Source organism: Aethalodelphis obliquidens, unplaced genomic scaffold (assembly GCF_003676395.1).
Source record: "Aethalodelphis obliquidens isolate GAN/ISIS:26980383/991018 unplaced genomic scaffold, ASM367639v1 scaffold53, whole genome shotgun sequence".
Lineage (NCBI taxonomy): Eukaryota > Metazoa > Chordata > Mammalia > Artiodactyla > Delphinidae > Aethalodelphis > Aethalodelphis obliquidens.
In genome coordinates, this window is record NW_020837997.1 from 14,260,561 (window position 1) to 14,271,085 (window position 10,525).

The window sequence follows — 10,525 nt, forward strand, 5'->3', positions numbered from 1 at the left end:
AGGTGAGCCGGCCGAGCCCCCGCAGCTGGCGTGTCATCCACAGGCTGTCCCCCATCAGGGTCACACGGCTGCCTCGGCCGGTGAGTGTCCAGCCTGCGCCCTGGGAAGTGCCCCCCATATTGGTCTTCTGTCTCTGAAGTGGAAGCTGGCTGCTGGGAGGGGTGGGAGCCTCCCCTGCACCCTCTTGGCTCCACCCCTGCAACTCGGAGGAAAATCAACCCCCAGGAGGCTGATCACGCCCCACCCCCACCCCAGCCTGTACACCCTGCCGGATCTGAGGGGCTCTGAGGACACCGTGTTCGCGTCTCCAAGGGCAGCTGTGACAACTCACCAAAACTTGGTGACTTAAAACAACACGCTTCTCATATCAGTCCTGGGGTCACAATTTACATCTTAGGGGCTAAATGCAGGCGTGGGCAGGGCTGGTTCCTCCAGAGGCTCCAGGGCAGCATCGGTTCCGCCTTTTCCAGCTTCTAGAGGCGCCGCACCCCTGGCTCGCGGCCCCTCCTGCATCCTCACAGCCAGCAGCGCAGCATCTCCCGTCTCTCTCTGCCTCTGACCCTCCAGCCAGCCTCCCTCTAATAAGGACCCTGGGATGATGCTGGGCCCCTCAGGGAATCCAGGGTCGTCCCCGTCTCAGGGGCCTTAACTTAATCCCACCTGCGAAGTCCCCTCTGCCTCATGAGGTGACACGTGCTCGGTGGCCCAGGACCAGGCCCTGCCAGTCTGTGGCGGGTCGGTGTTCCCCAGGCTCCCTCACCTCCTCGCTGCCCCAGGCACCCCAATGAGTTCCCAGGTCCGAGCCTTTGCTTGGCTGTGCCCAGCCTGCAGTGCCCTCCCAGACCCGGCCCCCGCGTGGCCGAGTCCCCGTCTCCCGCCTGGCAGGTGCTTTTGTCGAAGCCTCCCTGACCCCAGCTTGTGACTGGACTCCTATGGCCCCTGCTCAGCTCAGTGTCCCCTCAGACTCAGGGGCTCCCTGAGGGCCGGCCGCGTCTGTGGGGTCCGGCGGTGTCCCCAGTGCCCAGCACAGCAGGCGCTCAACGCATGTGAAACCACTGAGTAACCAGACACGGGCTCGCCCGGATCGGGCCTTCCCCGGCCACGGTCTTCAGCTGCCCGCCCGGCTTGCGCGCCTCCTGGAATCTCGGTCCAGCCGTCACTCATGGATCCTGGGCCTCAGGAGACCAGGACGGGCAGGAAGTGCGTGGACGGGTGGTGTCGCTGCGTGCGGACCCCGCGCCCCGGGGCCCCCCGCCCGTCCAACGCCAGGAACATGGGCCGGCCGCGGTGGCGCCAGGGCACGGACTCGTAGGTGTAGCCCTTCTCCTCGATGCGCTCCCGGAACTTAGCGCAGACCCGCTCACAGCGGCCCTGGCCACGCCCCTGGCCACGCCCCCACTCGGGCGCGCCCCACGCACCCCAGCCCGCCCCGCGCACTTGCACTCACCGACCCGGAGCCGCGGCCGCGGCGGTTCATGGCCACATAAAAGCCGGTGTTCACGGCCTTGAGCGCCACGACGCCCACGCGGATGGAGCGCATCTCGAAGAAGACGCCTGCGGGGAGGGGCTGGGTCAGGGCCCGCCCACCACCCACTTACCCACCCACCCCGCTCTTCATTCATTCATTCGTGTGGGGAACATTCCCCAAGTACCTACCGTGCTCCTGGCCCTGTGCTGGGCGTGGGGATGCACCAGGGACCACGCAGGTCCGTGGGAGTGGCCGTGGCCGTGGGAGTGACGGGGTGGGGGAGGAAGGACACCAGGCCAGGGGGAAGGCCTGAGGCAGGACTGGCCCTGATGGGTCGGGGGAAGTCATTGGGGAGAGCTCAGGGTTTTCTCTGGAGGGCAACGGGGAGCCCAGGGGAGGGCCCCGTTAGTCAGGGATGAGAAAACCAAGCCAGAGGAGGTGAGTGCCTGCCAGGTGAGCTGCTGCTATCAGATGTAGACCCCCGGCAACGACCCTGACAGCTCGGCTAGCCACGGCCGTGGCCGGTTATGGGGGAGACAATTCCAGACAGGAGGTACGGCCCAGGCAACGGCCTGGGGGTGGGACACAGGGTGTTTAAAGCACAGTGTGTTCGCATCCATGATACCCGCTAACACTGCTTGAGTGCCAACTGTATGCCAGGCATTGTATCCCACCAAGCCCACACAGCAGCCCCTGGAGGGAGGTGTGGACCGTGCCCACAGGGGAAAACTGAGGCCTGAGAAGTGGCAGAGCCAGTTTCTCGGGCCCTGTCTGTGGATGGATGACCCTGGGCGAGCCCTGCCCCATCTGAGCTGATGTTTCCTATCCAGTGAAGCAGAGCTGGGGGACAAGCCCCAGCCCACACTCTCTGAGCCACACCCAGGCACTGGGGCCTAATCTGGAGTCAAGGCCTTGCCCTCTGGTGTTCACTCTGGACTTGGATGCCTCAGGTGACGGGCAGCTCACCTCACGTCCCACAGGACATTTGCACCTGCTATTTCCTGGGTCAGGCACTCAGCTCCTCTTGTGCATGGCCAGCTCCTTCTTTATGAGGCTCAACTCAAGCCCACCTCCTCATTGTCACCCTTATCGCTGCCCAGATGGGGAAACCGAGGCTCAGAGAGAAGCACTGACTGTCCCAGGTCACCCAGCAGAGCCAGACCTCACCCCCAGCCCGAGGCCACCCTTCCTGGCCAGGCCCAGCACTGAGCAACCGGCCCAGCCACTCCCCCTGACCTTGCCCTCGTCCAGTTAGCCTAATGAGGGCCTTGAGAGCCCCAGATGAAAGCAGGTGGGAAGGGCAGGGGTGATTATCTGCCCTAATGGTGGTGATTCAGGCAGTGGCCGGCAATGGCTCAGCTCCCCCGCTCCCCTGCCCAGCCTCAAAAATGTGGGGAGACTGAGACAAGCCTGGGGTCACCGACCGCCCTGGTCTCCCACTTATCACCAACCTCCTCCTCCTTCTTTGTCCCTTCATCTCCTCTTGCCTCATACATTCCACAAACACTTATTGAGCACCTACTGCTTGCTGGGCAGGGCAGCAGGGATATGACTCCAACTCGATGAGGTTCTGGGCACTTTGGAGCCCTAGCTCCATGCCCCCACCTCCCACCTCAGGCAGGTCATTTGCCCTCTCTGTGCCTCAGTTTCCTCATCTGCCAAATGGGTGTCTAGGAAGACATAGAGGGGTCCCCAACTCTGGCAGGTCCTGAGTTTTGTTTTGCAGGGTGGGGAGTTCAGAGTTCAAACCCAGCTCTGCCCCCATCTCATTATGTACTGGGCCCACGGGGGCCCTTCCGGGAGCCTCAGCTTCCCCTCTGTAAATGGGTCCTGTGACCCCAACGTCAATTATCTCACAAAGACCCTTCTGCTGAGCCAGGACCAGAGCTGGGAGCTTCCCCTGTGACCTTCACCCCAACTGTCCAACCCTCCTTCCAAGTGAGTTGGACCCCATTTTACAGTTGAGGAAACTGAGGCCCCAGTCAGGAAATGACTTGGCTGACGCCACACGGCCAGAGAAGCCTCCGGACGCTCCCTCAAGTGAGAGAGGGCCCAGTTCACTGCTGCTACTACTGCTGCCTTTGCTGTTATTGTCCGCCTATCTGCCCTGTACCCCTGCCCCCGCGCAGCGCCCCCGGCTACTCACTGTCAGGGCTGTCGCGCCAGCGGGTGCCCTGCACGTGGCCGCTGGGGTCCACACACAGGAAGAAGTGGGTGGAGGAGAAGAGGCGCCGTCAGCGCACGTCGCCCTCCAGATGCATGTAGCTGCGTGGTCTCCGCGGACTGTTTGGGGTCCCCGCGGCGCCGGGCGCCCGTGCCAGCAGTAGCCACGCCAGGCCCAGCCACAGGCGGCCGCGTATGGCCCCGCGCCCCGCTCGCCGCCGCCTGGTCTTGACTCCCCGCGCGCGTCCGCGGCTCTGCCATTGCGAGATAGGGGGCAGAGTGCCCGACGGGGCCAATAGGGCGCCTCGGGGGCGGGGCCAGAGCCACAGTGGGTGGGCCAGGATGCGGGGCGGGGCCGTGGTCAGGGCGGCCTGACCGCCCTGCAGAGTCTGGGACAGGCCAATGCGGCTCCTGGGGGGCGGGGCCAGAGCCGCAGGGGGCGGGATGACTCCCCACGGGGGTGGGGCCAGTACAAGGGCGGGGCCCATTCGGGAAAACACTCCGGCTCAACGCGTGTTTGTTTGCCTTGCGGGGCGGGGAGGGGAGGGCGGTGCTTGTCCGTGAGTAGCCAGATTGGCCTGCAGGGGCTGCGGGAGTGTGAGAGAGGCGGGCCACAGAGACACGGCGGGAGTCAGAGCCAAAGAGAGGGAGAGACAGAGCCAGAGACAGAGGGATATAAAGACAGAGCCAGTGGGCTTCCCTGGTGGCGCAGTGGTTGAGAGTCCGCCTGCCGATGCAGGGGACACGGCTTCGTGCCCCGGTCCGGGAGGATCCCACATGCCGCGGAGCGGCTGGGCCCGTGAGTCGTGGCCGCGGAGCCTGCGCGTCTGGAGCCTGTGCTCCACAGCGGGAGAGGCCACAACAGTGAGAGGCCCGTGTACCGCAAAAAAAAAAAAAAAAAAAAAAAAAAAGAGCCAGGTGTACAGCACAGGCCTTGTAATAACCTATAATGGAAAAGAATCGAAAACAGAATAGTATATATGTATAACTGAATCACTTTGCGGTATGCCTGAAACTAACACAACATTGTAAATTAACTACACATCAATTTTTTAAAAGGGTAAAAAAAAAAAAGAGCCAGAAACAGAGAAAGACAGAGACAAGAGACTGAGAGGCAGAGATAGACAGAGACTAAGATGGAGGGACAGAGTCTATGAGACTGCACAGGCAGAGATGGCTGAGACAGAGACAGAGACAGACAGATGTGTGAGAGACAGAGAGACAGGGAGAGACGGAACTGCCCAGGTGTCAGAGGTTGGGATGGAAGTTCTGGCCCGAGTGCCTGTCCTTGCCAGCCAGGCCCCTGAACAGGGAATGCCCCGGGGGGCTTTTCTACCCTTCCAACTAGAGCTTCCTGAGAGCCAGGTCCAGGGGGCATGCGGCTTTGCTGAGGGGTGGGCCTGGGGGAAAGTGTGGGTGGAGGGGCAGGGGAACTGTTGGAGCATATGCTGTGCACACAGGTGTTGGGCAGCAAGGTGGCCGATGGGAGGATGGACAGTTGGGCATGTCCGAGGCCAGCTGATGGGGACCGGGTTGATGACCAAGGCCAGCACCCTGTCCCCAGCATCCGTCTCTGCATGTCCAAGGTGGTAGGAATGGGGCCACCCTGTTACAGACACACCCACCCAGTGCCCTGGGCCCTGCGAGGTGAGTGCAGTAAACCTTCACAGACTCAGAGCCAAGCGACATCATTGACAGGTGGGGGAGCCAAGGCCCAGGAGGGGCAGGGATTTCTCCAAGGCCCCACACAGGACACATCCCAGGCTCCCTGCCTTTTGGCTCCTGGTGGCTCAATTCTACAGCCATGGATGCAGGTGGCACCTTTAAGTAGCACCGGGGTGAGGACAAGGTGACAACCCTGCCCTGATGGACTGCTGGGGGGCCAACCGGTCCAGCCAGACGGTGTCGCTGGGATGCCTTCCTGGTGGCTCCAGGGATTCCCCGATCCCTCTTCCTGGCCCCAGGAGGGCCACGCAGGGGGTGTGGCAGACATCCAAGCCCAGGACCCCAGGACTGAGATAGGGATCCAGCCCGGACTGTCTCCCCACACTCAGAGCCCTGAGGCCAGCACCCAGGGGACTGGCCTGCAGGCATCACCTCCCCAAGCCTTGCCTCCTCCTGTGGAAAATAGGCCAGGAGAGGGAAGGCTGGAAGGATGCAATGAGATAATCCACAACCTCACTGGGTACTCGGAATAACACCTCCACTCCCACCAGCTAGAAGCTTGGTCTTCCCTTCATAGACTGTCCCCACCCCACCTGCCAGGAGGACAAGATCCAGGGCCCTGTATGACCGGAGGGGACCCACGCCTGAGGAGAGAGCTGCGCCCCAGGTGCTTTTCGCAACAGCTTCACTGAAATATAATTCACATGCCACCCAGTTCACCCAGGAAATTGTGCAATTAATGCTTTCAGTACACAGTTGTCAATGCTTACCTCTGTCTAGTTCCAGAACATTCCATCACCCCAAAGAGAAGCCCCGTCCCCATCAGCAGTTACCCTCATCCCCTCCCCAGCCCCTGACAACCACGAATCTACTCTCTGTCTCCGTGGATTTGCCTGTTCTGGACGTTTCCCATCAATGGACTCACACCTTTTGTGTCCTTCTGTGTCTGGCTTCTCTCACTGAGCATTGTGTTCAACTTCCATCCACATTGTATCAAGTATCAATGCTTCACCCCTTCGCATGACTGAGTGATGCTCCCATGTGTGGAGGGACCATATTCTGTTTACCCATCATCCATTGCTGGACACGTGGTTGTTGCTGCCTTTTGGCTGTCGTGAATCATGCTACTGCGGACGTGTACGAGTTTAAGTGTGAACATAAGTCGCCATTTCTCTCATGTATATACCCAAGAGTGGAACTGCTGGGTCACATAGTGATTCTATGGTTGGCTTTTTTTTTTTTTTTTTTGCGGTAAGCGGGCCTCTCACTGTTGTGGTCTCTCCCGTTGCGGAGCACAGGCTCCGGATACGCAGGCTCAGTGGCCATGGCTCACGGGCCCAGCCGCTCCGCGGCATGTGGGATCCTCCCGGACCGGGGCACTAACCCGTGTCCCCTGCATCGGCAGGCAGACTCCCAACCACTGTGCCCCAGGGAAGCCCGGTTGGCTTTTTGAGGAGCTGCCAGAACGTCTTCCACAACAGCTGCCCCATCTCACATTCTCACCAGCTGTGCACGAGTGCTCCAGTGTTCCCACCTCTTCACCAGCAGCTGTGATTGGCCATCGTTTTGACTGCAGCCATCCTAGTTGGGTACAGAGGTATCTCCCTGTGGTTTTCTGGAAGACGTCAAGCCTACAGACAAGTTGTGAGAACAGCACAATTAACGCCCTGTTGCGGGAGTCCCCAGCTCTACATATTATTTTTGATTTCCGTCAGCTGGAGGATGGGTAAATACACTGCAGCAAACTCACGGGGGAGTACTATGCAGCCATGAAAAAGAGTAACCCACTGAATACAAAACAATGTGGATGACTGAGACAGAATGAGGAGAAGCAGTCAGACACAATAGATGTCCATCTATGGGACATTCTGGAAAACCAACCCATGGTGTGAACTGTCCGATGGGTGTCGCCCTCAGGGGCAATGATAGGAGACATGAGGGGGTTTCAGGGGCTGGGTGTTCTTTGGAACACTCCTGTGTCCTGGAAAATTAATTGAACTGTATTCTTTCTTTCTTTTTTTTTGGCCGCGCCCACGCGGCCTTGTGGGATCTTAGTTCCCTGACCAGGGATGGAACCGCGCCCCCTGCATTGGATATGCAGAGTCTTAACCACTGGACCGCCAGGGAAGTCCCGTGAACTGTATTCTTGATGTGTGCACTGTTCATGTTCTACCTGAAAAATACACACGTGTGGTCTTTTTATGTATGTGAGTATTTGAGAGGCAGCTTCAGAAATGGTCGGACTAGTTTTTTTTTTTTTCTTTGGCTGTGCCATGCGGCTGGGGATCACATTTCACCGACCAGGGATCGAACCCGGACCCTTGGCAGTGAAATCGAGGGGTCTTAACCACTGGACCGCCAGGGAATTCCCGGACGAGTCTTCTAATGTCAAGGTCCTCCATCATAGCCAAGCGGCAACCTCATTCCTCATCCACGCTTAAATGCCCCCTCTTGTCACCGTTATGTCCTTGAATACATTTTTTTCTCATGCCAAACCTGGGTAGGGCACATGCAGTGCCTTCTGTTCTCCCTTTGTCTCTGTGATTGGCTGAATAAAGACCCACAAACATGTGTCCACGTTCTAATCCCCAGAACCTGTGAATCTGACCTTATTTGGATAAAGAGTCTTGGCAGCGGCCATTACATTAAGATTTTCAAATGAGATCATCCTAGGGGCCCTAAATGCAGTCACAAGTACCCTTATGAGAGACACAGACACGGAGGAGAGGCCACGTGAAGGCGAAGGCAGAGACGGGAGGGACATGGCCACAAGCCCAGGACGCCTGGAGCCCCAGAAGCTGGAAGAGGCAGTAAGGACCCTCCCTGGGAGCCTCCAGATGGGGCACGGCTCTGTGCACACCCTGATTTCATCCTAGTGATACTAATTTTGGATGTCTTGTCTCCAGAAATATGAGAGGATTAATTTCTGTTGTTAGGCACCAAGTTTGTGGTCGTTTGTTACGGCGGCCCCCAGAATCTGATGCCGTGTCTTTCCATTTAGAGAGCATTCCTTGCCTTCCTCAACACGTCTCCTTTTTTTTACTATTATTAATTTTTTCTTGGAGTATAATTGATTTACAATGCTGTGTTAGTTTCAGGTGTAGAGCAAACTGAATCAGCTATACATATATATATATCCACTCTTTTCTAGATTCTTTTCCCGTATAGGTCATTACAGAGTACTGAGTAGAGTTCCCTGTGCTACATGGTAGGTCCTTACTAGTTTTCTGTTTTATGTATGGTAGTGTGTGTATGTCCATCCCAGTCTCCCAGTTTATCCCTCCCCTCCCCCCAACATTTCTGAAGTCTCACAGAATGTCTAAGTTCACCCGATCGTCTCTTGGTTCAATTTGGGTGAAAAGTTTTGGGGAAGAACCCAGCACACGCGAACAGCTTCTGAAACACAGTCTTGCCCAAACCCCAACGTCTCAATGCCATGACCCCCTCTTAAGGACATCTGTCTCCACTTGTCTCGTGTGTTATTCGTATTTTCATGCTTAAGTTTTACAAGGAAATTTGATATCCCCATCAGGAGTGGAAAACCAGTGCCATACGTTGACACATTGACAATAAGCTGCAAGAAGAAATACAAAGAGAAGAGACCATGTGACAAAAGTCTCCGATTGGCAGGACCCCAGCCCGGGAGCTGAAACGGGGTAACACGCAGGTGGCACCAATTGAGACCGCCTGTGTTTGAGCAGGGACTGAAAGGAGAATGGCTTCCTCACCGTCAAGATCCAGGATCCAGCTCTTGGGAGATACTGGTTTAGGGAATCTGATGTCCCAGAGAGTAAAAGAGGAAACTGAGGCAAAAGAATTCAGAAGTCTTGGCTTCCAGTCCAGGCTCCTGGCTCCGCCAGACTGCAGGGATACGAGGGGATGTCTCTAGGTCTTGGGGGAGCCAGGGCCAGCTGATTCAGTGACCCCCTCCCCCACCAGGAAGGAAACCCTAGATATGAGCCAGGTCTGAGGTCACGGCCCCCCGGGGCATCTTGGGGTGGATTGGGGCGGTTTTGGGAGGATGCTGCTGTCTGTTGAAAACATTCCCAGCTGGTGGCATCACAGTGCACAGGCCCGCGTGGGCAGCTGCATCTGGAATGTGCTGGCGAGAGGCGTCCAGACCTAGGAGTCTGGCCCTTCCAGAGTACAGGTCCGGCCTCCACTCTGGGTAGTGGGGAGACTGAAGTCTGAGCAACTGGGGACAGGTGGCAGCTTGAGCTGAGGCCCCTAAGGCCCGCCGTGGTCTGGCCCCTGAGCACCCTTCCACCTTTGTCTCTGCTTCCTCTCTCCCAAACACTGCTCCAATTCCAACTTTCCTGTCTCTCAGGCCTTTGTACTCACTTTGATTGCTGCCTGGAGCGCAGTTACATCATGTGTGCCTATTCTCACCCTTCACATACCAGCCGATCCCAGAGAAGACGCTCCCTCCCCTGACCTCAGTTTCCCCAACTGAACGATAAAGTGAGGCATGCCTTCCAGGTCTGATTCTAAAGTTCTGGCCCTGCTTACTCCTGAGTGGGATCTCCCTGGAGACCAGGGCTGAGATGCTCCAGGCATTATTTCATTCCATTTGTCATCCAGTCAACTTAGTTAGAGGTGAGTCTGCGCTCTCTGCCCCACTCCGTCCCTGGCCTTGGGAACTAGTGGGTAAACTGAGGCCAGAAAGAGTGAATGAGGGAAATGTCCAGGAAACACAATGATCCAGCTGACCGTTGGCTCTGCGGCTTTGAGTCAGACGGATGTGGGCCTTCATTCCAGTCTCTCTGACATTCGTGCTGTGTGTCTTTGGGGAACCTGATTGACCTCTCTGAACCTCAGCTTCCTCCACAATAAACCGGAGATAGTAATAGTTCCCTCCCCAGAGCTATCTTTGGATCAATGAAGATCGCGGATAGGAATCTCTAAATTGCAGAACGCTGTCCTAATTATTTGGCGACTATTCCTTAAACAACAACAACAACAAAACCCAGGTTCCGGGTCCTCCCAAAGATGGCTTAGATTCTCGCAGTGTTGCCCAAGCAACGGCTCTGTCCCGCCCCACCTCGACAGGGAACAGCCAATCAACGGGCACCACCGGCGCATGCCTCCCGCCTCCGGCGCCCCGATGCCCCCTGGGAATTGTGGTTCCTCCCGCGCTCTCCAGGCGCGTGGTCCCTTCGCGGCCGCCGTAGGCCATAGGACTACAACTCCCGGCGGGCGCGGGCGGCGCATGTGCGTTGCGGCGGCGCG

General features: G+C 57.8%; 1 protein-coding gene across 1 annotated transcript; it reads right to left on the reverse strand.

Annotated features, from left to right (window-relative positions):
* Nucleotides 1-68: 68 nt before the first annotated feature.
* On the reverse strand, nucleotides 69-4,119 carry FGF22 (fibroblast growth factor 22). Its single transcript, XM_027086032.1, is given in 3 exon segments — nucleotides 69-1,359; nucleotides 1,448-1,554; nucleotides 3,615-4,119. Coding segments are annotated over 3 exon segments (795 nt in total). The 3' UTR covers nucleotides 69-1,176.
* Nucleotides 4,120-10,525: the final 6,406 nt, after the last annotated feature.